Raw genomic sequence first — 27525 nt, 5'->3', positions numbered from 1 at the left:
AATTCCATTATGTCTTTTTTGATATGGAGAGACCACATCTGTACACAGTATTCAAGATATAGGCATACTATGAATTTATATAGATGCAATATATTTTCTGTCTTAATATCTATTTCACTAGGAGGGTGGTGAAGCACTGGAATGTGTTACCTAGGGAGATGGTAGAATCGCCAACCCTGGAGGATTTTAAGTCCTAGCTTGACAAACCCCTGGCTGGGATGATTTATTTGGGATTGGCCCTACTTTTAGCAGGGGGTTGGACTTGATGGCCCCCTAAGGTCTTTTCCAACCTTATGATTCTTTTGATTCTTAGGGTTAAGGTCAAAATGTATTGGTCAAGGTGTAATGAAGACCCAAACTCTGATGATGATGATGATGATGAATTAGGATCCAATCAAAAGCATCCCAAAAGACTTGATCTGGTCTGCCTGTTGACAACCACGGCCCTATTAAAACCCCAACAATTGAGAATCAGTCCCTCAGTGCACAAGTGCAGAGCTGTAAATGTGGCATAAATAAAAAAATACTATTAATTATTTTATTTGTACAGTGCTGCATGATTCTGTATAGTCTCACAAAAATGACAATCCCTGCCCTTCAAGTACTTAGAAGCTCATCACAGAGATGTTCCCTTTTAAAGGATTACTATGATTACTTTGCAAAATGTTTGGAAGTTTGCCAACTATTCTTATTAATAGAGAATTACAGTGCAACACCTGCAGCAGTGCTCTAAGCATAGCTGACACCTACATATGTGAGAATTAATCCAATTTTCCCTGGATAATGGTGTTCAAGTGAGTGCCAAGTTAATTTAGATAATCTGCTTTAGTTTATCAGGAATGACTGATGTAAAAAAGTGCTGACCCATGCAAAGAAGAAACTACTTTGCCTCTTGTAAAGATAAACTATTAGTTTCAAAAACATATTTGACATGTAAATTAAGCAAATGTGATATGGGAACCCCTGAGAGGATATAGGAATCCTTAGAGGTGTGCCCCCATGCTGCTGGAATCACATACCAGCACTTTAAAGAGCAATTCCATTTTCTGAAAAAGGTTTTTCTAAACCTTTAGTGACTTTGCATTTTCCCACCTTTTCTTGTTAACCAGATCTGCTAGGTTTACAAACAGACACTTTTCTCACTATATCAGCGCTGCAAACTCAACTGATAATGTGAAAGTCCAGCTGGGTCCTTTCTGGCAGCCATGTTGCCAACAGTAAAGATTCTGCAAGCAGATCTGTGAGAACAAGTCTGATGCTTCTGTGTGAAGCAAATCAAATCCAGTACAGTTTTCCAAAATCTGAGCTGGCTCTGTAGCATTGAAATCCCAGTTCTGCAGAGCATTTAAACATGCGTAAGTCCATCTCTATTCAGAAAATCATATAAGCACATGCTTAAATTTAAACACAGATTTAAACCCCATTTAAATCAATAAGATTCAACCACATGCTAAAGTTAAACATATGTGCTTTGCTGACTAGGGATGGGCCATTGTATCCAGGCCTAACTGCTCTGTCAGAATAGTAGCAGAGAGGTAGCCGTGTTAGTCTGTACTCCAACAAACCAAAGCAGCAGAAACGTAGCACTTTAAAGACTAGCACAATTATTTATGATAATGATAATCACCAAATAAATCATTTTGTTAGTCTTTAAAGTGCTATGTTTCTGCTGCTTTGGTTTGCTATATCAGAAGATAATTTTAGTCAATAATATGAGCAATTATGACTGAACAGAAAATGAGGTGCAGCTCTGTTGGGCAAGGTGCCATTTTTGCATAATCACTTTCTGTAGTGGACCGACATACATGTTAAAGTTCAAACTTGCATCAAGTATCTGGGAGTTACACAAGTCTGATTCCCCTTAACATTGACTGAACTTCTGTGAGCTCCACAAGAGGGGAGTGTTTCTGGACATGTGAGCAGGATTTTATAGGTGCTGCATTACATGCATGGTTGGCTTCAGAGGCTTAATTTAGAACTAGCCTCATGGTTTCTAGTTTTCAGAGAATTTATTCAGCATTTGCCTGGTCTTCCAGTGCAAAAATGGAGATGGTGACAGAAAATTATCATGAAACATAACCCATAGCTCTCTTTAGTTCTTCAGCATTTTCTTACAGTTGGATTTTTTAGATGAATAGGCACAGAGAGAAAGCTGTGCTAGTCTGTTTTGATAGAAAAATAGGCATGTGTTTAACACCTTCCCAGGTGACACTGTGACATTATGGATTCTGATGTGAATATACAAAACATTGTTGCAGCCACTGTTATATCTTTACATCAAGCCTTGTACAAAGCAGGCTAAGTGAGTTGTCTGTTGAAAGCTGATGACATGCTGATTCTATTTACACGGCTCATATGCATGAATGATTTTTGTATTTGTATACTTCTGTTTCAATTTTTTGCTTGTGGGAGACCTCAACAGGTGGTTTGGCCAACCTACTGTGAAAGGGTTGCTAGTCAAGTCAATAGCAGTATGTGACTGACAGTGGGCCATAACTGGTGCCAGTCTACATCACAGAAACTTTGCTGTTGCTGTGAACATTCAGACTAGCATGTAAGCTGTGGCTGAGGCCTAAAAAGGACTGTGAGTCAGGCATGGACATGTGACTTCCTCGGGTGACAAACTCCATTTTAGGCATATTTTCACATGTGGAGAGCAATGGAATTCTTTCCACGTGAGCAAGGGTAGAAAGAGGGCCCTCTGGGGTTTTCTGCCTTGGTCTTCATTCCAGCTCATCACTTCAAGAGCACCTTTGCTATGTATTGAGCCTGAAAGGACTAATGATCTCTCAGAACAAAAGACATATTCCAGCGATTTATAAAACAGCAGATTATTTCACCTCTGCTACAGTCTTGCACCAAGAACTCTGTGTTTGTGTATATAATTAGATTGATTTAATAATTTTACTTTCAAGCTATTTTTTCTTTCTTTTTTATGAATAAACCTTTAGATTTTAAATTCTAAAGTATTGTCACAGAGTAATCTTTTGGGTAAGAACTTAGGTATAAATTGAACTGGGAGTGTGGCTGGTCTTTTGGGATTGGAAGAATTTGTTCTAATTTGGTGAGACTCATTTTCATAACCTCTCATCCATGTATGGAGGGGTACTGGCTGTGCCACAGGAAAACTGGAGTGACGGGATATTTTGCGTGACTTTCTTGTTAGCTAGTGTGCTGAACAGAAGTGCTTTGTGTGACTGCTTTGGTGTACCTTATAGTGAAGGACCCCAAGTCTTGTGCTTAAAGTGGTTCTATCTCTAAGAAATTTGACCTGATTTGACTCTCTCAGTGGTACACCAGAACCCCACAATATTACATACGTTTACCAAAAATGTTATTATATGTTACAGGTTAAAGAAGCTTTTGAACAGAGCATTAATCTTTCAGCGACTGGATACTTCAGGTAACATATTTTTAATTCTTTGAAAGTGAAGGTTATTTAGGCACACCTCAGCAATATGATGCAAATGTAAATTCTTAGAAAGTGAAACTAGATAGACTGACCTTGACAGGCATTTTTATTTGATTGATTTATCTCATATTCTTATATAAGCAACGAATCTGCTCTTAAATAATGCTACTATTTGGGCTGCAGTGCCTATAAGAAGTTAGATATATGTATTGTGTGCATCTCTGTAGTAATTCAGTATTACTCCCTGTGAGATCTTTTCTATTGTTTTATGTTTGTTTGGCGTGCTGACAATTATACAAAAAACAAAAAAGAAGGCTTATACAACTTACATTGCAAAACATCCCAAAGTCATAGGTCTCATGGTCAAGAGGTTTCCCTGATGTTTAACTGATCTCTTTATTTAAGTTCATTCCGTTTCACCTAGTTCTTGCCTGCTTAGACACCCCTGAATTATTTTTCTTCTTTGTTACAAGCAACACTTCTGTTCTGAAGAGTGTCATCTTGCTCTTCTTAGTTATCGGTTAGTTAAGATCAGCAATTAGCTCTTTATATCTCTCCTTGTTAATTAATCTTTCATATGCTCTGACCATTTTATTTCTCTCTGCTCATTTGTCATCGGCTACATAATTGTTACTTCAAATTTTCTTCTATACATAATTTCCATGCAGCCTCTTCCAGAAATCTACTGGGATTTAGTTGCTTATCAGAATTTCTAGGTTGGAGCAGTTTATCTTATTGGTTGCCAGAATGTAATTAGCTTTAATGGAGCTAAACCAGCAGAGGATATGTTCCAGAATTTTAGGCTTAATTTCACATAGTTTTGTACTCCTATTTGCTCAGAAATTTAGTTGTTGTAACACAAATATTAATTGAATGGACTAAAAAGCTATGCTTCCCATGGACTTTCTTGTTTTCCTCAGAGGCTATACTGCTGATATGGATTGGGAGAAAGGGGAAGGACATCCATTTACATATTTTGTTTTTGGAGCTGCTTGTTCAGAAGTTGAAATTGACTGTCTTACAGGAGACCACAAGGTAACCAGCAAATGTCACTAAAGCTCATAAATAGTGCAGGCAGGTTTCCACAGAATTTCCCAATTGCCTGATGTCCTAATAATTGCATGATTTATACTTTGGTAAATCATCTGGCTTTATACTCATGTAAATATACCAAGTAATGTAATCAGTTACACTCAGAGCAGAATAACAAATGTGCATAACTAAAAACAGAATCTTATTTCTTCTAGGTTTGTGAAAACATAATGTCCATGTTTACACTGCAGTGATCTGTCAACAGAAGTTACTGTTGAAAGGTATCTTCCAACAAAACTTCTGTCAACAGATTGCATCCAGACAGCAAAGCAGATCAAAAAAGAGATTCACTCTGTTGACAAAGAGTGGGCAGACTATCTGGCTGCTCTCTCAGCAGAAAGGCCATCTGGAAGCACAGCAGACAGGGCTGCCCAGTGACCTGGAAGCCCTCTCCGTTGACAGAGGGACCCCCAGAGCATACACTCTTGCTTTCTGTCAACAGATTCTGCCAACAGAGGTGTTCTGCCTCCTGGAGGAACAGCAGACCACTGCTGACAAAAATGCCACATCCTCCAGATATACTGTTGACAGAATGCATTTGTAATGTGGACACACCGTGAGTTTATCAACAAAACTCTCTAGTGTAGACACAGTCAATATGGTGTTCAGGTTTGCTACCATGGCAGACAGAGATTCAGACAGTATTTGCCTTTTTTTCTTGGTGTCTGTAGTCTACTAAATTGTACTGTAGCTCTGTATTTCATTTCCAATCTCCTGACAAGCGAGTCATCCCACTTGGCCTCGTTTCCTGACATTTAAGGGCCCATTTCAACAACGTCCCACTGGTCATAGTGTGTACTTCTGTCAGAAGTCCCACTGGGAGCTCTATGTACAAAGCACTAAAGCCTGCAGGCCTCCTACTGGCTAAACTCTCAGTGAGATTAATGGGTGGCTTTGCCTGTGGAAGGTCTGTGTGATAATAGGTCAATTGTTTAGGTTCTGAAAAAGAGTATACAGAAATGTCTTGTCCCACTGGAATCAGCCACAGATCCTTACCACCCCCTCATCCAGCCATCTGTATATCTGTCACCAAAATGTACATTTGTATTTTATTGGTAGAACATCCGAACAGACATTGTTATGGATATTGGATGCAGCATAAATCCAGCTTTGGATATAGGACAGGTGTGTGTCAAGAATTTCTTACTTTTCTATACATGTTGTGCTAGTTGTTGTTGTGTTTGTACTGAAGGGCGTCCATTCATTCATTTGCCATTAATGTCCTTTTAGCCCACATTGTAGATAATATCCTGGGTGAAATCCTGCTCCCAGTGGTGTTAAGAGCAAAAGTCTCTTTGACTTCAGTGGGGCCAGTATGTTATCCAATATCCCTGATGTCACCTTGCGGTCCTGCCCACCTTCACCATTGTGCTCATCTCCTGTGTGGTTTCATATGCTTGGGCCAAACCCGAGTCTCCACACTCTTCTCTGTTAAGACCAGGGCTCCTTCCTCGCAGCTTGTGAATGCTTCTCCCCACCGCACTCCCTGACCCATTGCTTCAGCCCCTTGATTGGCATGTCTTCATTCTATTTGGATCAGCATATGCACTGTGAGCACAATGATCCTGCAAGTATATATAACAATATAGCTCTGGTAGCTCAGTCAGCAGCTGCAGCACTGCCTAGCTGTGACAAGTAGAAACCTGCCTGATTCCTGTGGGTGTATGCACCCGTCAGGTTACTACAATATTAAGATTTCAATATTATGTTGATTTTAGTGCTCCATAAATCGAGCTAATGGAATTTACAGTGAGGACAGGCACTTGGAAAAATTGGGCTAATTGACTTAAAATCAATATTATCTCATGGTGTAGACGTAGCCTCAGTGTTGCCCCTGCTGCTACCAATGCTATGCAGCTATTTATATACACACTAGCTCTCACAAGAGCCAAGAATCACAGCCCTATTTCATAGTGTAGATGTTGAATGGGTTTAGACAATGGAGAGAGGAGAGAATTTTGTGCTTTCCAGGAGTACCAAAGAAAAGTCCTAAAATCCAACAGTTTAATAGGATGGAGAATGCTCTCCAGAGAGAGATTAATCATTGTCAATGTTATATACCTTTTACAGCATAAGAAAATATAAAATTCTTATAACTTCTCACTCTTAGATTGAAGGAGCCTTTGTTCAGGGCATTGGACTATATACAATGGAGGAGTTAAAATACTCCCCAGACGGCGTCTTGTACACTCGGGGCCCAGATCAGTATAAAATCCCTGCAGTCTGTGACATCCCAGAACAGTTCAGCGTTTCCTTGCTGTCATCCTCACAAAATCCTTATGCAATCTACTCATCCAAGGTAAGCAAGTGAACCCTGGAGCTTGATTCTTCTGTCACCTATGCTACTGTAAATTAGGAGTTATTTCAGTGAAGTCAAAAGAAAGTACGCTGGTATAAAAACCCCTGTAAGTGAGAGGAGACCCAGGCTCCTGTTTGTTAATTTAAACAGATCACCACAACATTGTATTATTGACAAATACAGTGGAGGCTGTAGTCTGGGAGAGTTCTACTCTTGCACTGTGCTTGCCTAGTGATAATCTCAGAGTGTAATAAGTAGAAAAGAGACAAGTAGCATAAATATCCTCACACATTCAAGCTCAATTTAAAACTTGTACCTTTCAAGAGTAGTAATACTGTAGTCTGAAACATATGAGAGAACATGAGTAAAATGGGACATGATGTTACTTATTAATTCAGTTACAGTTAATGTGGGCCCCTTAGCTACATTTTTGCTTGCAGTAAATGTATGTCATGGGACAGATCCTCATCTGGTGTAAATTAGTGTATCAGTTTACACCAACCAGGGACTTAGCTCATTGTATATACACATAAGCAATAGCATTAAGCAAGATGTAGGAGACAGTACCCAGTTAAAGTGCATTGACTTCATCTTTTCAATTGCTAAGGTCATTAGGGATATTTAGTAGTCATTAAATAAAAGCTTCAGAATAAAAAATAATTAAATTAAAACAGAAAGATATATTAGAACAATGGTTTCTTCTAAAAAACTATTTTCAAATAGTTCTGATGAAATATTTTCAAAGTGATGCTCATTTAAAAGAAAATTCCAGGTCAAAAACGAAGTAATTATCCAGGATAGAGTTGATCTAAGTAGAGGCTTTTAGCATCAGTCTTCAAGGTGAAAGTACAAAAGCTCTTTATCCCAGTTTATGGACACTGCTTCTATAGTTAATTTTAAAATCATCATTAGTGAGTAAAATATGCTTGAAAGTAGAGCTTGTGATATCCTGACTGAAAAGTAAGCGTCGTTCAATCTGAAATCTTGTTGTCAGTTTCTTATAAAGGTAAACTAAAGCTGGAAAGTGTAGATCCAGATCTTGAACAGACCAGTGTTCCAGGGGTGTTTTGCAGCCTGAGTTTTAGGAACTAGCTGAGAAATCCAGATCTCAGCCTGGATTAAGTTGCCCAAACTCCCAGCATTTAGAAGCATCTAGATCTGGAGTGAATTTCCCCTGTGATAGAAATACAGCCAACCGTGAAACTTGAGTAGCACATGCATTGCTGTTCCCATGCAGGTTTTGGCTTAAGCTCAACTGTAGTTTGATAAATAAATCCCTGGAGATGGTTCATTTCAGTTTTATCTGCCACCATTTTTTTTGGCAAATTGATTTTCTGGTTGCTGTGAAATCCTGCATGGGTGAGAAGTCAAAAGGGCCATAAAATCTATAGCTGGCATTTGAAACCAACCCTTACAGATCTCTGTAGTTAGCCAGCAGCTGAAAGCCTATAGCTATGTCTACACTGCATTGTAAACCCCACTCCTTGGAATGTTGCCTTGGGTTTTCTCAGTCTCACACTTGAGCATCCATGCTGCATTGTAAACCTGAGTTTACAGCTGCTGCACATGCTAGGCCAACATGTCCATACAGCACTATGCAGACCTTCTGACTCAGACCTGCAGCTTCAGCAGTTTCCCACTGCAAAATAACAGAGGTTGGCCCCAAGTCTCAGTGGGAGCAGAGTTCCAAGACCAGCATCCTGAACACTCAGTGACCCAAATAATACGAATATCTGTGCAGATGACTAGGGGAGCTGAGTCTCAGCCTGTGTTTACAGCGCACTGCAGACATACTTTATATGCCAGGGATTCCCAACCTATGGGTCACGACCCAAACATGGGTCATGATTAGATTTGTTAAGGGTCACCAGCTGGGCAGCTCCAAGCTGCATGTGGCTCTTAAAGAAGCTGTTTGCAGTTTGTTAATGCTCCTGTCTTTGGCAACTATCCATCAATAGAGATTGACGCTGAAGCTGGCAGCTATCTCTATCACTAGAGATAGCAATTATCTTATAGTATCAGAGAGGGAGCCGTGCTAGTCTATATACTATCAAAATAAAAAAGCAGTCAAATAGCACTTTAAAGACTAACAGAATAATTTATTAGGTGAGCCTTTGCGGGACAGACCCACTTCTTCAGACCATAGCCATACCAGAACAGATTCAATATTTAGTCTTAATAGTTTATTTTGTTAGCAGTTATTAATAAATTATTTTGTTAGCAGTTACCTTATGCCTAGGTGCTGAAAGCTTAACACTTGAATTAATTGGTTTTAATGACTGTTACCTGCTGGGAGCAGGAGGGCTGGAGGGGTCTCCAGCCTAGCAGCCCCCATAAAGAGGCTGCTGAGGCGGGAAAGTGTCTAAGGTGAGGACCATTTAGGGCTGGGGGTGGTTTGGGGCTGCTGTGGGGGTTGGGAGTGGTGGCGATGGCTTGGGGCTATTTTGTGTTCAGCCCCTGGAGCATTTAAAAAAATTGCTGTGTGGCCCCAGTGAAAGAAAAGTTGGACCCCCTGCCTTGCGCATAACAAAGACTGCTTCAGTGTCTTTGATATTCATGGTGATTGCAGGCAAGCCACTTAATAGTCTCTGGCAGTCCCCCCCACACTGTCTTCCCCCATTTTGCCCCCCTATTCTATGTAGCCGATGTCTCAGTTTCCATTTTTTTGTTTGTGACTCCCCCACAGCCCCAAGAGTGCGGGGTTTGAACTGGGGGCAGGGAGTGGTTTGAGGATGAGTCTTCCCCCTGCCACCACTCAGATTAAGTACAATAATAAAATAATAAACTACAATAAACAAACATTGTTATTACTTTATTGATGTGTTTTCCCTTTTTTATGGGGCACAATTTTATATTCTTGTCTCAGGTGCAAAATTAGCTAGTTATGGCACTGCTCTCCACCCATTTGTGAATCACCTTGGGTCAACAAGTCTTCCTGAATTGTCAAAATGAGTCCCCATCTGGAAAAGGTTGGAAACCGCTGCTATATGCCCTGATCCTGCTTCCCTTGAACCAGAGGAAAGCTTCCATTGACTCCTATGGTAGAGGATCAGGTGCTGTGTAGATCACTAATGTGTAAAATGTTGTCACCCAATTCAGATAATAATAAAACACTTCATTTTTTAATTAGTTCATAAATGTATATGTCCCCTTTGTTCTCTGTCAGGGGTTAGGCGAGGCAGGGCTGTTCCTGGGATGTTCTGTGTTCTTTGCTATATGGGATGCCGTGGCCACTGTGCGGAAGGAAAGAGGATTAAGTGGGATCTTCACCCTGAACAGCCCCTTGACTCCTGAGCGGATTCGAATGGCCTGTGCCGATCAGTTTACAGAGATGGTAATGAGGATTTTCTTGTGGAACATGCCCTTTGTAGCTGCAGATGTTCCTTTTGGCATTGAAGGCCCATATTTCTGTTTGTTAAATGATGTTCACACTGGGATATGGTGTGCATGCAGCACAACTGCTGGGTTCAGAGGTTTGGATGATCCTTGAATCAAAAGGTCTGTTGACAGGCCCAGCCCATGCCAGCTGCTGCAGTCTATGGCATTCAGGGTTTGCCTTTTAATAACTCAAATTTTATATCTTTTCTCGGTTCCACCTGACCACACCCTCCCGCCTACAGTGTGCTCTCTTCTCTGCCTACTCCTCTGCCAATGGTACTTGATTTTGTCTCCTCTCATTCACACATCTGTCTGGTTTTTATGAGGCCCTGCATGCCTGGAACAGCCTCCCTTTTTCTCTGCACCAAAAACCTACTTCAGTGCTTGTTGGGGGTTAATGGAAAGACTGCTACTGATTCACTCCAGTGAGTGCTGTCTTCATCCCCAAGTGACCTCACTCTCATCAAATGGTCACCCCTTACAGATGGTTTTCACCACTTATTTAGGCTGTGGCACTATCTGCTCATACCCTCCTGCCCCACCATGTGCAATATACTTTGAAAAAAATCAATACACTCACAGCTAACAAAAAGATCCAAGGGAGAAACAAATCACACGATCCCCTTGTCATTGCAACTGCCCTTCCTCTGGTTCCCCCATTGTCTGCTGTCATTATACCCACTCTGTGCCTCACCATTGTCTTTTGTCTATTTTAAATCATAAGTTTATTGATACAGAATGGTTAATCTATATTATTCTGAAATGTCATTCACACCTGTGCTACTGTTGAAATACTAATAGGCCAGATTGTCCTATATGGAAGACTGGAGACTGAGATTCTCCTCAGAGTTCTTGCTTACTATTGCCGTAACCAATGCTCAGCACCGGAATTGCAGGACAGATCAACCCCCAAAGCAATTAGTCTATTAACTGTAGTGGACATTTGAGGAACTTTGCCAGAGGCAAGGGTCAAATGACTTAGAGTGTTCTTGCATACTGCTTTGGGACCTACCAACCTCCCTTATCAGCACAGCGTCTAGGGATTTGCCTGTCTTCTGGAGAATGTTCTCCCCAGGAGAACTTGTAGAAGTGTTTGGTGCATAATTAACAGAAGCTGTAGATGTAGATCAACTAGGGGCCAGCTGTGAGAAGCACTGTGAAATATGCAGCGTAGTTTTATGAATAGCTGTGGTGAGTTCTTTCTAACTGAATACCATATCACTCTTGTTCATTTTCCTAGAGTGCCAAAGACGAACCTGAGTCCTTCGTTCCTTGGGCCATCTCCATATGAACGGCAAACAGACCCATGCACAAAGCCCGGATTTTATTTGAATTCAAAATCAGCCTTTCCACTACTCCATAATGAGCGTTACATCTTCAGCCCAGGCCCTTTTCTCCTGTCTGATTTTTCTACATATCTTGAACCACACTAAGACATTGTACTCTTTAAACACATCTAAATAAACTGAAAGAGGGTCATGCAGTAAGATCCAGCCACTACACATTCTCTGTGATCATCTGAGATTACCACTAGAACAAATTAGCAATCACTTTAACAATAGTGCAAAATCCAGATTTTTTTCCCTTGGAATTATTTGGAACAATAGAATTCAGATATTCCTGTGTTGAGCTAGGAGTGTACTAAGTGTTGGGCTGTTAGGGTTGAGAGTGGATCAGAAACAAGTGGTGGCTTGGTGTCCTGTGGTTTCTGTTTGAATCCCAATATTGTGTTTATGGCCAATGTTATAAAGGCATTTAAGCTTTGCAAAAGTGCCTATGCAGGTTAGATGCAGAAATCCCATTACAAATCAAAGGAGTTGAGCACCTCACTTACTCAGAGTCTGAAAATTGCACTAGGTGTGTATGTGATTTTTAGGCAACTATAAAAGCTTAGAAACCTGGCCCTTATGGTGTTATGGTTCTATAAATGTTGTTACGCACTTAACAATCCAGTACAGTATTTGATTTCCTACACATTTCACAAAAGTGTTAATTTAGGCTTCATTCCTGAAGTAAGACATCCATCCGTGGACCTTTATGTCCACGTGTGTCCCATGGCAGAATCAGTGCTAAAGTGATCACAGTAATTGCCTTTTGATCACCAACTTGAAGCAGCAATGTTTGATTTCACACACAAAAGCTGAACCTACATCCCGCTGGCATTAACACATAGATATTAAAAGTAACTAATGGGTGATGAGGGATCTAATTTCTCTTTTGTGAAACAGATGCAAGTCCACTGAAGTTGCATTGGTATAACTGAAGCCATTGTGGTGATTTAAAAGAGAATAATTTGCCACATGAAGTTTAAGGATGACTTGCTACTGTTTCCCTGGGAGACCTGTTTATGTAATCATGGCTTTATTTTCCCCCGCACCCGTGCAGATTATTGCACCATCATTCCCTCTCCAGTTGCCACCCAAAGTATTTCCTCATCATTTTGTCAGATATCTTGCCAAAGATGGAGTCAGGTTTGTACTTGAACAATTTTTGCACTTGCAATTAGAATATGATTGTTATGCATAGTCTCTTTATTCTGTATGAGAGGAACACTGTGCTGCTTCTCCTGCTCTTTGTGGTTATTCATTTGGCTAATATATCACGTGAAATTCAATAAAACAAATGAATCATAAATGCAATGCTGTCTTCTTTCTGGTGTGAAAGATTCTGGTCTTGGCTCATTCTGTGCAGTCTAAAAGCAACCTGTGGGCCCCATCAGCAGAAGGAAATTTATGGCAGAAGCTGCCACCCACTGCAGCAGGAGCCTGAAGCCAGCTGGCTAATACCAGGAAGCAACTGGAGCCAAGAGGAGATACGGCGCCATGCTAAGCATTGAAAAGCTCATCTCCTGAGCAACCTCAATCAGCAGAGTTCCTGCAGAGAGCCCAGGCAAAGTTTAAATCCGCACCCCACCCGCTTTCTTCCAGCTGAACCATTGAGTGAGCCCACTGGTGACACTACTACAAAGGTCCCCTTGAATGCAGGTGTGTGCTGTTTGCCTCCCTGGGCTGAATCATGAGTTAAAATTGAATTATTCTTCCTCCAGGGCTGGGTCGCCTCATCTGATTTTCAGTACTTACTAAACATTTTTAATAAACGTTTTAACTTTCTTCAATAGAGAAGTACAGTTTTCGTTATCTCACAGTTAACGTAAAGTTTGCGCATGCTGCTATGATGGGTTTTTCTTCTGACTGAAACCTCTCGGGCCCCTTGATATTGTCAACAGGTCAGACTGTTATTGAAAACTACTGAGAGCCAAAGAAATGAAGATTAATCACACTGACAGGTGATACATTGGTCGTACAGGATGTCAGGAGATAAAACTTCTGCAGAACTGGTATGGAGAAGGAAACTCAAAACTTTTTTTTCTGGTTTGTTTTAAGACTGTTAAAAGGCAAGCAAGCATCCTGCCAATTGCAGTAACTCTACCCATATCTTGGCCCAGGGTAATCTGGCAGGTGTGGGGTCTGTGCAGACAGGTGTGCATTCCTATCACACAAAAACAATTGCCAGCTCCTGCTGAATGGAAGGACTTCCAGTGGGAGCTAGGTTGGTTCCTAAGTGATGCCCTTCTTAGTGGTCTCAGTCTACACTCCCCTGTATGTACTTTAGGCTTCAGATTCCAGGGCTGTCAATCAGCAGATTTTGTATAACTTCTCTAGCCATAGGAGTTAGATCCACTTCTTCAGATCATATCCATATGATCTGAAGAAGTGGGTCTGTCCCACGAGAGCTGATCACCTAGTATATTATTTTGCTAGTCTTTAAAGGGCTACTAGACCGCTTTTTTGTTTTCATGGTATATAGACTAGCATGGCTATCTCTCTGTTACTATAGGAGTTGGGTGCTTATTTCCCAAGTTAAATAGCCATGCATTATGCATCACTGTCCAAAGTGGGGATTGCTACCACTGTCTGTGGCTCACCATCTTGTGTCAGGGAATAACAGAAATAAAAATCAATTCAAAAGCACGCACTTCGCAGCATGCACTGAAGTTAGCTAGAGTTGGGATCAACTGATCACAAAGGGGAGTGATTTCCAGAGGTGGGAGCCTTCAGCTGGGTCAGCCCTGTTGACCCTATGAAATACTTATCCCCAGGACCAAAATGGCAATCAACCATCTAATTTTATCTTCCATGAGAGAGAATCTCCCAACCAGAGGCTGCCCAGAATTTTAAAGACCATGACCAACACTAATCAACCAATAGCCATTAACTCCAGACGAGATAGGGGCCTGATCCACTGAAGAAGTTGAGACTTGGCACTTTCTCCTGTAAGCACAGAACACCCCCAACCTCTGTCTCCATGTACACACTATTACAGATACCACTTGGGGGGCCTCGAAGCCAAAATGTGTATATGAATATGAGTGGATGCCTCAAAATATTTTTCTTGACAAATACAGGAAAAGTGAAGGGAGATTTGGGCATGCTTAGCACCTTGCAAGCCTGGGGTGGTATATTAAAAAGATAAATTAAGATGGATGCAGTGATGTTGCATTTTAATCAATGTGACATACAAAACTGCAGCATTCTGTGTTTTAACAAATCAAAAGTTAAGTTTCCCTGGGATAATTTTTTTTAATTAATCAGCAGCTGCATTTCAACAAGGCAGAATCCAAACATCTGCTCTGCATAGTGTAGTATTATATCTTGGGTGGGTCAGAGTATGGGATGGGATACATCAGAGTAAATCAGGATCCAGCTACGTGAGATGAATGTTTGCCCTAGTATCTGATTCTAGAACAGAAGTTCTCCACCAGGAGTCAGTGTCCCCTCAGGGTACCATAAGACAGTTTCAGGGGCTGCATGGTCCTGCTCCTAAAGACACTTGACTTCAGTACCCCACATGGAGCTGAAACCCAGTGCCGTTAGCACCCCACTCCTGAGTCCCCAGCTCCGGAGGATTAAAGACCCAACCCCTGAAAGGCTAAAGCCCCAAACCTTCCTCCACAATACCCAGTGGCTGAAGTCAGGAACATGTCTCCTCCCCTCTACACACACTTCAGGGAGCCTTGGAGTTTCTATATCTTGTTGAGGAGGGGGCCTCAAACAGAAAAATGTTGAGAACTCCCTGTTCTGGACCACATAGATCAGTGGTGGGCAGCCTGCACCATGAGGGCCAAAGCCCAATGGGGGTTTGTGTGGCCTGCAAGACCTTCTGTTTATCCTTGCCTATAGGCAGGATTCCACTGTCCATGTCATTTTTCCTGCTGGTATTACTAAGGTGACTTACACATAAAGCAAAAGCATGTGCAGTGAGGTGTGCACTGTTTGCACACCACACAGACTGTGAGAGCCATGCTCTGCCACTGCATCCAATCAAAGCACTGCTGCAGTTCCGTTAGTAAAGCTTGCAAATTCTAGGCATGCAAGTGTAATTTACAAAACTACCCTGGCCAGGGAGTTCATCTTGGTTGCTACAGTCTTGTGGTCCACTGAGATGAAGGAGGGCCATTCCTGCAGCCCACTCACAAGCTCAGGTCACCCATCTGTGGCATAGATGCTTAGTTAAGTGCTTTTTTTATTTTTTCAGAATTCCTGGGACTTTCTAGGAAGAGTAATGCCTTGTGACTCTTAGCCTTACAGTATGGTTCACCCAGGGAAGATAAGTATCTGCATTGTTTCTGCGAGCACAGGTCTCCACATTCTCCCTAGATCACATTGGTATAATACAGGTAAGGCAGGGGAAAGGACCCTATTGGTTCATATGAGCCTACAGAGCTGAGATGGAATACACTCCTCCTTGGCTCCTCCTCACCTATCAAGTTTAAAGTACTTATGTCTGTGGGGCACAGAACAAAGTTGAGTTGGATGTTGAAATTGCACTTGTTTCCATCAGTTTCTTGCTGGTGTTTAACATCTTCCTCTTTAAGTTTCAAGCTGCGCTTTTATGCCACACAATGGCTTGCTCCACACAGTCAGATGCACTTGTGTTTTTTGTGAATGGCAAGAAGGTAAGACTTTTGGTTGTTTATTTTTGGAGGGAGGTGCCTTAACGTACTGAAAATATTTTATATAGCAACAATGAACTGTTGTTTCACTCAACTGTTAGAGTTAATGTAGCAATTTACTAAAATCACAGTTCATCAAGATCAGGAGCATGTTGCATTTGGACAAAGTAGAACACTAGCAAGAGGGTGCCCTGGTATTACTATAATTTAAAAAAAAATGCGTTAGTGGAAATAGATTCATCTGTCTCTATTCGCAACAGTGAGTTTCAGCTGAAACTTAATAGTTCATTTCCAAGGACATTTGTTTTCTCACTTTTCAGCCTGAATCTAAGCCTGACCTTAGTGCGCCGTGTAGCTATATCCTATGTATCCAATTTTATTTCCCCTTCTTATTCCACCGAAAGTCAAATAAACCCTTCCCTTCTGGCATACAGTCTGCTCCATACCATAGTAAAGTTGAAGTTTTATTATGGTGCCCATAAATGCCCCAGGACAAGCTAGTCATTCTCTGGTGAGGTCCCATGTTGCTTTCCACCCATCCATCATTCCAGACTTGGTTCTCAGTAGCAGTTGCTTTCCAGCATGCTGGGCTATGCCATTGCAATGGCCACATCCTTCAGACAGACCTGTTCCTCTGCTAAGGGAGGCTCCTGAAAATCAACAGTGAACTTTGTTACACTTAAAACAGGTTGGTTTAAAACCCAACTCCCTTTCTTCCTTTCCTTGTATTGGGAATTTCCTCCATCTTTCTGCTGCAGGTCTCTGAGGAAGAAGAGGCTAAGCTTGTACCTCTCTGGGCCATGCAAAGAGCCCCAAACTGAGTCCTTCACTCCCTTCGCCCACATGAGCCCATGACTTTGAAAATAAGGACCCCGATTCTGTTCTCACATACATTTTCTTTAAACTCTTTTGACTAAAATGGAACCACTCCTGATTTACACTGGTGGAATCAGTTGCAGGTACAGGCTCAGTGTTCATATGCCTTTCACAAGCCTCTGTTACTGCTAACCCTCTTCTCACTGTGAACTTTCCACTGTTCCCAGAACATTGTAATCTTATGGCTTCTTTACCTGTCAATACAAGATGGTTTGCTATTTTCAGGTACATTCCCATGTTTTCAGATTATGATCAAATGAAAGGAACAAGTCAAAACATAAATGCATTATATTAAATTCCAATGAAAGCATTTCTAAAAAGCCAGATAATCCCAATGGGGAAAATTGTATCACATCTCAGTAACATATAATTTCTTATTTCACTTGTTACTGCAGATAATAGAGAAGAATGCAGACCCTGAAGAATTGCTCTTGTCTTACCTGAGAAAGGGCCGTATCCTTTTTGTGGAGTTGCCTTTGAATGTCTACAATAGACTAACAATCCGTTCCCCTCACCCCAGATGAAGGGGAGGTTTTGGAAATCAAGCCTACCAGAAAGCAATGTGGAAAGCAGGAAAGCCATCTTGTTTCTGACAGAGCAATGTTCTGCATGTGCAGTATTTGTTCTAATTATATGAGGGTGAAGGTTTCTTTTTAGTGTGTACAAGCATTTCCATAGATCTTAATGTATTAATTAGTAAACACAGTCAAAAATCTTCATTATAGCTCCAAAAGCCTGTAAAAAACCTTTTCACAATATTATTTATTAATCATTTGTATAATAGTTAAGGAAAATAACATGAAGCTGCTACTATTTCATGTGATTAATTTAGGCCTTGATACTGCCAAGACTTACGTATGTGCTTATCTTCCTCTGAAGTCAGTGGATATTTTGGAATTTATGCCAACTGTTTTATCTGCTCCAGTGTGGATGAAATTAAGCATGTGCTGACGGCTTTACAGATCAGAGCCTTAAATTGTGAACGGTAGAAAGACAGAGAGTGAAACGACACTAAGGCTATGTCTACACTAGGACACTACGTTGAAGTAGCAACATCAAAATAAGCTACTTTGACATGTATCCTCCACACATCCTCCGGGGCTGGTGCCATTGATGTTCAACGTCGAAGTAGCGATGGGGAACATTGAAAGGAGCCACCCTGGAAGGAAACGTGGAGCGTCCACACACATAAGCGCTCCCCATCGAAATAAGGGGTCAGGAAAGCTCACAGATGGGGTCACAGGCTGGACTAGACCTTCTGGGGCAACAGCAAGCCGCTCCTTTAAAGGGTCCCTCCCAGTCACACCCAGCCTGCACAGCACGAGGTCTGCAGAGCGCTAGCCACACTCTCACAGACCAATGCAGAGCAGCCATGGACCCCCAGCAGCAGCAGCACCTGGAAGCCTTCCAGGTAGTCACCCAGGGAGCAAGTGCCCTGGTAGGTGCTGCATGGGAGGCCGCCCAGCAGCTACTGGCAGGAGTGCCCTCCCCGTGGGCAGACAGGGATGCCCCTGACCACCAGGCTCCCTTGTTCCTCTCCCACCAGGTGCTCCGCTGCCTCTGGAGGTACCCCACCAGCTCCAAGTGGTGGGAGCAGCTGGTCATGGGGGAGTGGGATGATGACATGTGGCTGCAGAACTTCTGCATGCACCAGCGGACCTTCCTGGAGCTCTGCCAGTGGCTCACCCCTGCACTGAGGCACCAGGACACCCAGATGCGACGCACCCTCCCCATCGAGAAGAGGGTTGCAATAGCTGTCTGGAAGCTGGCCACTCCAGACAGCTACCACTCTGTGGGACACCAGTTTGGAGTGGGAAAGGCCATGTTCAGGGCTGTCGTCATGGAGGTAAGGAGGCCTGGGCATGCACCCACTGGGGAGGCAGGGGGCCATGGAGAGGGGCCCAGGTGTGGGGCTGGGGAGGGGGTGCTGGGGAGGGAGGGCCTGGGCAGGAGAGTGCCTGGGGTACCCTGCACACCCTCATGGGTGCTTGTGTCCCCTCCCCACAGGTGGTCCGTGCGCTCAATGCCATTCTGCTCCAGAGAGCCATCTGAGTCGGGGACCTGGATGCAGCCATTGCTGGATTTGCTGCCATGGGGTTCCCGAACTGCTTCGGGGCCCTAGGCAGGACCCATATCCCCACCCAGATCACAGCGGGGGAAGATACATCAACCAGAGGGGCTACCACTCTGTGGTCCTGCAGGCCATGGTGGACAGCCAGGGCTGCTTCCAGGATGTCTACGTGGGCTGGTCCAGCTGTACACAATACACCCACGTTTTTAGGAACTCAGGCTTGTACTGCTGGCTGGAGGTGGGGACCTACATCCCCCCAGAGGGAGATCCCTCTGGGGAACCCCACCATGCCCCTCTGCTTCATGGCAGATGCAGCCTACCCTGTCCAGCCCTGGCTCGTGCACCCATACACTGGCCACCTCACTGCTAGCCAGGAGCGCTACAACACCCAACTGAACCATGCCCGCCAGGTGGTGGAGAGGACCTTCGGCTGCCTGAAGGGCCGGTGGCGGTGCCTCCTTGCATGCATGGATGTTGGCCTCCAGAGCAGCCCCCAGCTTGTGGACACATGCTGCGCACTCCACAACATTGTTGAAAGCAAAGGGGAGGCCTTCGTCCAGGGGTAGTCAGCTGACACCGTCATGGGCTTCCCCCAGCTTGCTGCCGCACCCAGTCGCCAGGCCCACTGTGAGGAAGTATGGGTCCGTGAGGCCCTGCGGGCCCATTTTGATCAGGGGGATCGTGAGCACCTCCCTGGTCTTCCCCAGAGGGCCTCCTACACACTGCCTCCACCTCCCACACACTGCCCCTGCTACCCCCACTGCCCACACACCATCCCCCCAACAAGCACATGTCTTGGGTTCTGTGAAAAACAAAACTGTGGATTATTGAATACTGGTAAACTGTCTTATGTGAACAACAAAAACTGGAACCAATATACAAAGGGGGACAACTATATACAAATGGGGGCCCAGCGGTTGGCTCAGCTGTTGGCCCATAAATCTGGGATGGGGGGTAGAGGGGCGCGACCCCTGGCAGGTATGGGTCGCTGCTTCCCCCTTGTCCATGGTCCCCGGCAGGGCTAGCTCAGGGCTGAGAGGACTGGCAGGTACGGCTGGGATGCCTCCACTGGCTGGTCTTCAGCCCCAAAGGGCTCTAGTCCTGGGGGGCTGGCAGGTGGGACGGCAGGCAGGGCAGGTGAAACAGGTGGGACAGTGGGTGAGGCAGGTGGGACAGTGGGGGGGTCATCAGGTGGAGCGGCGGGGGGGGCAGTGGAGGGCATGAGCAGGGGGACAGCCTCCAGGAGCGACCCAGCTATGTCCCAGAACACGCCCATGAATTCCTGCTGTGCCGCCCGGCACCAGGTAGACTCCCCCTCCAGTCAAAGTGGAGCTGCTCCTTGGCCACTTCTGCCTGCCATCAGAGAGCCGCCAGGAGCTGGGGGTCCATGGGGACCATCCCCTGGGTCTAGTGGTGGCGTGCCCGTCCTGCTGGCCTCGGTGGTGTCCCTGTGTGCTGGTGGTGCTTGACCTCTGGCAGGCTCTTGGGGACCACGGAGGGTGCCTGGCTGACTGGGACCTAGGATAGTACAGCTGTGGAGAGGGAGAGAGGGAAGGGAAGGCTGTCAGTACTGTGCCCTGGCCCATGGCCCATTTTCCCATCCCCCCTTGGGTGCTGGGTCTCCATCCCCCATTGATGGGTGTGGTGTCCTTGTTGGGTGTCCCCATTGCATGGTCCCCCCGACCCCAGGGTTAGGGCACAGTGCTGTCCATGGGTGTGAGTGCTGACTGGTGCTGATGGCCATGCCACTGTCCTGGGACCGTGCTGTGCCTGGGTAGTTGCAGGTTGGGGTCCGCTGGGGGTGTGTGGGGCTCCCGGTCATATCTGGTGCCCCTGGCCCAGGGGTGTGTGCCCTGTGGGATACGTACTTGACCATCCATTGCTGCGGTCAGGGGAACCCCAGTGGGCGGACACCCGGCTGGTGCTCCAGGAGGGGAGGTCTATGAGGAGCCCCCCCCCTCGCTGCTGGACCCCTCCTCTGCCATTCTGAGGGGTGGCTCCTCAGGTGGGGCCTGGGGTGTGGAGCTGGCCTCTGGGCTGGACTCTGGCTCCGAGGCCTGCTGGGACTCCTTGGCTGCGGTGTCCAATGTGGCCTGGGGGGAGGAGGTGTCCCAGGGGCCCAGGATGTCCCTGAGCTCCCTGTAATAGGGGCAAGTGGTGGGGGCAGCCCCAGACTAACTGGCAAAGTCCCGGGCCTGGGCGTAACCCTGCCGCAACTCCTTCGCCTTGCTATGGACATGATCTGGAGCGTGGGCAGGGTGATCCCAGAAGGCCAGGCCCTCGGCCAGTCGGGCAAATGCTTCCGCATTCCATCGCTTGCTCCCCAATCACGTGGAGCACCTCCTCCTCACCCCAGAGCCCAAGCAGGTCTCGGAGCTCGGCGTCTGACCAGGAGGGGCCCCATCACTTTTTGGCCCCCCATTTGGCTGCCAGGGGTCCCTGGATCCCCTCGCAGGGGGAGCTCTGGGGGCTGTCAAGGGGCTGGCTCAATGCCATGGTGCTGGGTGGTCGGGTTTGGGTCTGTAGAGGGCATGCAGGGCTAGCATGTGCATATGCTGCTGCCTGCACGCTCTCACCTTCCTGCCACAGGAATCCGGGTCTGTGGTACTTTAAGGGCTGCTGCATGCGATGATCATAAAGCCCCATAGGGACTGGACAGCATGTCTCAACCCCTCAGCCAGTTGCCACCATGGAGGACCCCGCTATTTCGAAGTAGCGGGATGCAGATCGTCTACACACGCCCTACTTCGACATTTGTCAATGTAGGGCGCTATTGCCATCTTTGGATAGGAATAGCGATTTCAACGTCTCGCCGCCTAATGTCAATTTCAATGTCAAAATAGCGCACAGTGCACGTAGATGTGACGCGCACTATTTTGACATTGTGCTGGCTACCTTGAAGTATCCAGCTAGTGTAGACGCACCCTAAAAGAAAAGGAATGACACATTGTCAATGTGGCTACTAAGAAATCCTCTATGGCCTGCAGTGATTGAAGGGCACTAAGTAATCACCTGTGATCTTTTCAGTAGCATCTTGCCAATCATTTACAATTTCAATACTAATATATTTTATATGCTTGGAATTGCAGCCAGAAAATCCTCATTCCATTCAGCCTCAGTAAATGTTTTCATTCATCTTAGCTTTGCCTTCTCCCTTCAGTGGTTTCTGTCCTGTCACTTTTCTTGTTCGGAGCAAGAAGGGGCAGCTGATGAACAGTTCCCATGAGGTTCTTTTGAGAGAGTGACAGAGTTCAGCAGTTGGTACTGGAAGAATAACTACCTCTCAAACAGTGAGATGTTCATAGATTTCCAGGCCAGAAGAAACTATTTGATAATGTAGTCTGATCTAACTTCCATCTAACATGTCATGGGAAGTCCCCAAAATATTCTTAGATTATATCTTTCAGAAAAATGTCCAGTCCTGTTGGAATTTACAGGTTGAGATTCAGCAGCCACTCACCTGATCGCTCATCTTTGGAGCTGGCTTGACACTGAATGAAACAGATGGAATTTTCCTCCACATTTGCATGCTCCAGGAAAATGATGGAGACACTGGCAAGACAGAGCACATGATAACAAGAACACTTAAAACCATCAACTTTCTTCCTTAACTGCTGCTTTTGCAGTTCGTCTCTCAGGAACCAAATATGGCTGTGGAATAGGTGGCTGTGGAGCCTGCACTGTGATGATCTCCACATATGAACCAACTTCCAAGAAGATAAGGTATCTGTAAAATAAGATTTCGGGTAGACTTTTCTTAAGTGCCCTGGTGAGTGAATTTCAGTGTGTTTTAGGCCCATTGAGGCACTTTTTCATAGAAAACCATTGTTAATTGGGAGGGAATTTATTGTGTTTGGTTTTTTCTTTTACTTTAGGTTTATATTTTTTGGGTCCTGGCAGATACTAGAAATCTTTTCACTTTACCTTAACATCATCTGCATAGAAAATTGATTCACACAACAGGGATAGTCCCATGATTATCAGTGATATGACTTTAAATCCCAGTCAGGAAACTTGAAATTCTCCTGCTCAAGAAACATTTATTTACTTGGCAAGTGGGAACCATTTTCTTGACTGGGCAGATCTTTATTTTGTTCAGTTACAGCAGCCCTTATAGCAGCTACTGGGACGTTGGGAGTTGTGCTTGGACCGGACTAGGATTTGTTGCCGTAGATAAGTCCTTAGTCAATTTTCAGAGTTCTTATTCAGCCCTCACTGATTTCAGTTGTGTGTGTGAAGTACCTAACATAATAAATTAGACTTGCATGTTAAAGTTGCACCCACCAGCATTGAGTCTGAATCAGGCCCTTTGAGTTTGGTAGTATACATTGTATTACAAGCTATTTAATAAAAAGTCCTTCAAAGTGAGACATCTGCTGTATAAAGCTCAGGGCATGTTGGAAATGTTGCAAGTGTAGATACTGAAGTGAGAGTGTAGTAATATATACTGTAGCTTCTCTACTTTCCACTAGGCATTATCCTGCCAACTCCTGCCTATTACCCATATGCTCACTGCATGGCTCTGCTGTCACCACTGTGGAAGGTCTTGGAAGCACAAAAACGAGGGTTCATCCAATACAGGTGAGAGCATGCTGTGATATGCAATGCCAGATTTGGGGATTTTTCCCTTTCTGTGCTCTGGCTGTATCTGCCATGAAGTTTGGCTTTGTGATCAAGTTTAGTGGTTCTTTGCACTAGGCAATCGCTCTAAGAAGACAGACTCCAGATGCTGGCTCTTCCTGGTCACAGCTTAGAGATGAGCTCTCAGCTGAATCTCCAAACCAGACTGACGTGGGGAAAGATGTCTCACCCCTAGTTTTTACTTTAATACTCATGATAACTCAAAAGACAAGAAGCAGTTCTGAAAAGGACTCTTCAGGAGAAATGATAAATCTGAAGCTGTAAAATTACATTTGCGCTATGTTAACTCTGCAGAGCTATTTCAGGATACCGAGGCATCCCAAAATAACAACTCTGTGTCTATGAAACACACTCAATATTTCAAAATATTTTTCGCTGTTTCGGCACCCTGCTACACCTTGTTACAGGAGAAGTAAGAGATGCTTCGAAATAGCATAGTATTTAGAAATTTGCCATTGTGTAGACAGCACCAAATCCCAAAATAGCCTATTTTGAAAGTAACTTGAAATAGGATACACAATTTGCATAGCGCAAATTGCATCTCTTATTTTGAGGTAAGGGCACAGTGTAGTCACAGCTTTGGGGGGGAGTTATACATGGTCCTTTGTTTTTCACTAAGACAACGGCACTCTGTCTCTTGCATATTAATGTTAGCACTGTAACGCTCCAGATGCTGAAGCTCCTAACTTTAACACTGCAAGCAAACTGCGTCTGTAGAGAGCTGTAGGAGTGAAGCTGTGATTTGAAAGAAGGGCCTGTTCTGTTCTGTCCCAGGAAAGGCTGGCCAAGTGCCATGGCTCTCAATGTGGCTTCTGCACCCCTGGAATGGTGATGTCCATGTACGCTTTGCTGAGAAACCACCCTGAACCCTCCATGGAACAGATAACTGCAGCTCTCGATGGTAGGTGTACTTTAGGAGGTAAAATCAGAGGCCAAGTGTGAAGGTTATATGCATGCCACACAAGATGCAAGATGTGATAAAACTGAAAGACCAGAGAATAATATTTCAGAATCACATGAAGTCTGTTGGACTCCTAAACACAACATCTGATATATCTGACTAAATCAATTCCCTGCTATGGCAGGAGGCTGAGGCAACAGTGCACCTTGGTCCCTCCTGCTGGTACAAATATAGACCATAGACCTGGGTAATACAAAAATTTATTCACCGGAGGGGCTGTAATACTTTTCTAATCCAGGCTAATGGGCACTACACAGAACTAACAGGGTAGTGAGCGGTGGCCTGTGACATGCAGGAGGTCAGACTCTAGTGATCTTTTCTTGCTTCAAACTGTATGACCCTTGGAGGGATTTTGATAAGCACTTATAGATTTCCTTGGGAGCAGAGCTAGGTCAGTGCTGAGCGATTTGGAAAATATCACCCCCATTGGACCTGCTCTGCTCTTGCACCAGTTTTACACCAGTGTCACAGCACTGACTCCTGACTGACATAGGAGTGAGGGAGAATCAGGTCCTTTGCCTGCCAGCAAAGTGAAATCCCCGAGTTCTCCCAGGTACAGATTTCTCTTGCCACTTATCATTCAGGAAAATAGCTCACACTGGCATGGCTAGGTTGAGAAAACCTTTGCATCATAAGTTACGCTTATAATTCAACCCCCCTTTTTAGTTCCCATACGTCTACCAACTCCCCATCCCCAGGAAAGACCTACCCAAGCAAAGTTGTGACACTGTAAAGAAGCTTCATGCCATTCCCATGTGACTTTTATAGAGCTGTTGATTCTACATGGAGAGTGGTTGGATACTCCAAAGTGATGGACCTCAGGATAAAACCCTGAGATACAGTTTGGATTTCACCAAAGAAAACCATCCCAGAAACATTAGTCATAGCAATAGTATACTTGGATTATTTGTATTATTTCTGTAGTGACATAAATTACATAAAATAAGTCATTATTATGAGAGTGAAGCCTGAGGTGCAGTTCTTGGATTTGGCTCCCAGTCAGTTCATCCTCTCACATTCAGGAGTGACAGGCTCTTATGTGGTTCTTGTTCAGACCACTGGAGAACCAAGATCCAGGTCCAGCTGGAATCCAAATTTCCTGCAGGTCAGTGTGTTCAGATGTGGGTTTTGCCTCAGGGCCATTTCTATCTGTGTTGATATTCATAATTATTCTTGTATCATTTGTTACAATTAATGATTTTATTATTTATTTCAGGTAATTTGTGCCGTTGCACTGGATACAGACCAATAATAGACACCTACAAGTCTTTCAGTGGGGTAGGTAGAAGACAAACAGCTCAACGTTTTCAAAAGTGACCCCTAATTTTGAGTGTTCAGTTTCTGGCAGCCAGCTAGGGCCAGATGTTGAGAAGAGCTCTGCTCCCATTTAGGCAGAAAAATAATTGGCCAGATTTACAGAAATGCTGAGTCCAAGTTTGGTCCTCAGTTCCTTTGGAAATCTGCCAAAAAGTCACAAAGCAGCTGGGTGTGCAGCACTTTGGAAAACTCAGCCCTTACTTAGGTGTATAAATGGAAGCTGATCTTGTTTGAAAATCTTGAAAAACTTGTGTGTGCTGTGCCCTTGGAAATCTGTCTTTCCCTCTTCTGGAAATGTGGCCATTTAGGAGATTCTGATGGTCTCTTTTTAAACATTGCTGAGCACTTGTAACTCCTACTGACTTGAGTTTTAGATACAAAGGACCTCAGAAACTCAGGCCTCAAGGCATCCAGAATAAATGACCTCGTCTGAAGATGTAGGTGGTCACGTTGGTTATGGTACTTCTTGGCAGTATCTACTCCCTTCCTTGTCATAAATAAGGCCCTCATCATGCCAAGTCTTAAGTCTTTATGTTAAGTCTGCATTTGGGTCTTTGAAAAGCATGGTCCAAATTGTTTACAGGTTGATTGTCAACAAACCGGTGTCTCTCAGTCCCAGTCTTGTGTGACCACAGAAATCTTACCGCTCTCATCAACAGAAGTTGGTCTAATAAAAGATAGTACAGAACCTACTTTGTTTCTCATTAAAATTGGGGTTGCCTATGATGAAAGTATGATTATACAGTGAAAATATAGACCATTAGGATATAGCCAGTCTGTGTGTCATGCCATAGATGCTAAAGCATGCAAACATCCTCACTTCCTGTTGAAACAATGAGAAGTCCGGTGGCACATTATAGACTAACAGATCTATCGGAGCATAAGCTTCTATGAATCTTTGCCCATGGAAGCTTATGCTCCAATAGATCTGCTAGTCCATAAGGTCCCACAGGACTTCTCACTGTTTTTGCAGACAGAGACGTTCCTAGGGGTGGGCAACCCGGGAGGTTGCCTGGGGCCACCAATTTGAAGGGGCCACAGAAATGGACCGGCTTGTGCAGGGCTGGAGCCAGTGCACGCTTGCTGCACAGGGAGTAGGTAGGTGCAGGGCCACAGCTGAGTGGCCTGGGAGGCAGGGTGCGCTGAGGGCGGCCGGGAGTGCAGGATGGCACAGCAGCAGGATGGCACAGCAGCCAGGAGGGCACACTCAGTCCCCCTTTCCCCGCCCGGTGGCCCCCATTTGCCCAGTGCCGCCAATTAGTTAGGACCAGCCCTGTTTGCAGAGACACACTAACACAGATGAGTCAGCATCGTGCATTTATTCCTCACTCATGGAAAGGTGCCAGGTTTCTCACCTGTTAAAAGAAGCTGGAGATCACCAGGCCAGCAATGCTCACACAGAGAGTTGTGTCTGAGTTACAAGGAGAATAGCAACAATGTGGAAACCAACTTAAAATATTATGATTTTGTGCCCTATTTTGCACGTTTATATAGTCACAGATCTGCCACAGTCACAGCTCCACTA

At 44.4% G+C, this 27525-nt stretch overlaps 2 protein-coding genes across 8 annotated transcripts in view; both read left to right on the top strand.

The window, feature by feature from the left end:
• LOC142017160 (aldehyde oxidase 1-like) overlaps nucleotides 1-12809 on the top strand; it is a 72635-nt gene extending 59826 nt beyond the window's left edge. For 2 of the 6 annotated variants that reach the window (XM_075001845.1, XM_075001840.1), the window contains 7 exons: nucleotides 3351-3403; nucleotides 4333-4447; nucleotides 5564-5629; nucleotides 6615-6803; nucleotides 9970-10137; nucleotides 10424-10457; nucleotides 11422-12809. In XM_075001845.1, coding sequence (XP_074857946.1) covers nucleotides 3351-3403; nucleotides 4333-4447; nucleotides 5564-5629; nucleotides 6615-6803; nucleotides 9970-10137; nucleotides 10424-10457; nucleotides 11422-11441 — 645 coding nt within the window. In that variant the 3' untranslated portion in view covers nucleotides 11442-12809. Of the gene's footprint in view, nucleotides 1-3350; nucleotides 3404-4332; nucleotides 4448-5563; nucleotides 5630-6614; nucleotides 6804-9669; nucleotides 9857-9969; nucleotides 10138-10423; nucleotides 10458-11421 lie in introns of those variants that run through there. The other 4 variants (XR_012646465.1, XM_075001843.1, XM_075001842.1 and 1 more) reach the window with 4 other exon arrangements.
• Nucleotides 12810-17410: 4601 nt separating this feature from the next.
• LOC142017197 (aldehyde oxidase 2-like) overlaps nucleotides 17411-27525 on the top strand; it is an 84041-nt gene continuing 73926 nt past the window's right edge. For both annotated transcript variants that reach the window (XM_075001917.1, XM_075001916.1), the window contains exons 1-5: nucleotides 17411-17463; nucleotides 22708-22804; nucleotides 23554-23662; nucleotides 24497-24623; nucleotides 25900-25961. In XM_075001917.1, coding sequence (XP_074858018.1) covers nucleotides 22767-22804; nucleotides 23554-23662; nucleotides 24497-24623; nucleotides 25900-25961 — 336 coding nt within the window. In that variant the 5' untranslated portion in view covers nucleotides 17411-17463; nucleotides 22708-22766. The remainder of the gene's footprint in view (nucleotides 17464-22707; nucleotides 22805-23553; nucleotides 23663-24496; nucleotides 24624-25899; nucleotides 25962-27525) is intronic.

This window comes from Carettochelys insculpta, chromosome 8, assembly GCF_033958435.1.
Source record: "Carettochelys insculpta isolate YL-2023 chromosome 8, ASM3395843v1, whole genome shotgun sequence".
Taxonomy (NCBI): domain Eukaryota; kingdom Metazoa; phylum Chordata; order Testudines; family Carettochelyidae; genus Carettochelys; species Carettochelys insculpta.
The sequence above is the reverse complement of the archived record's forward strand: the minus strand, read 5'-3'. Positions and strand labels throughout refer to the sequence as shown.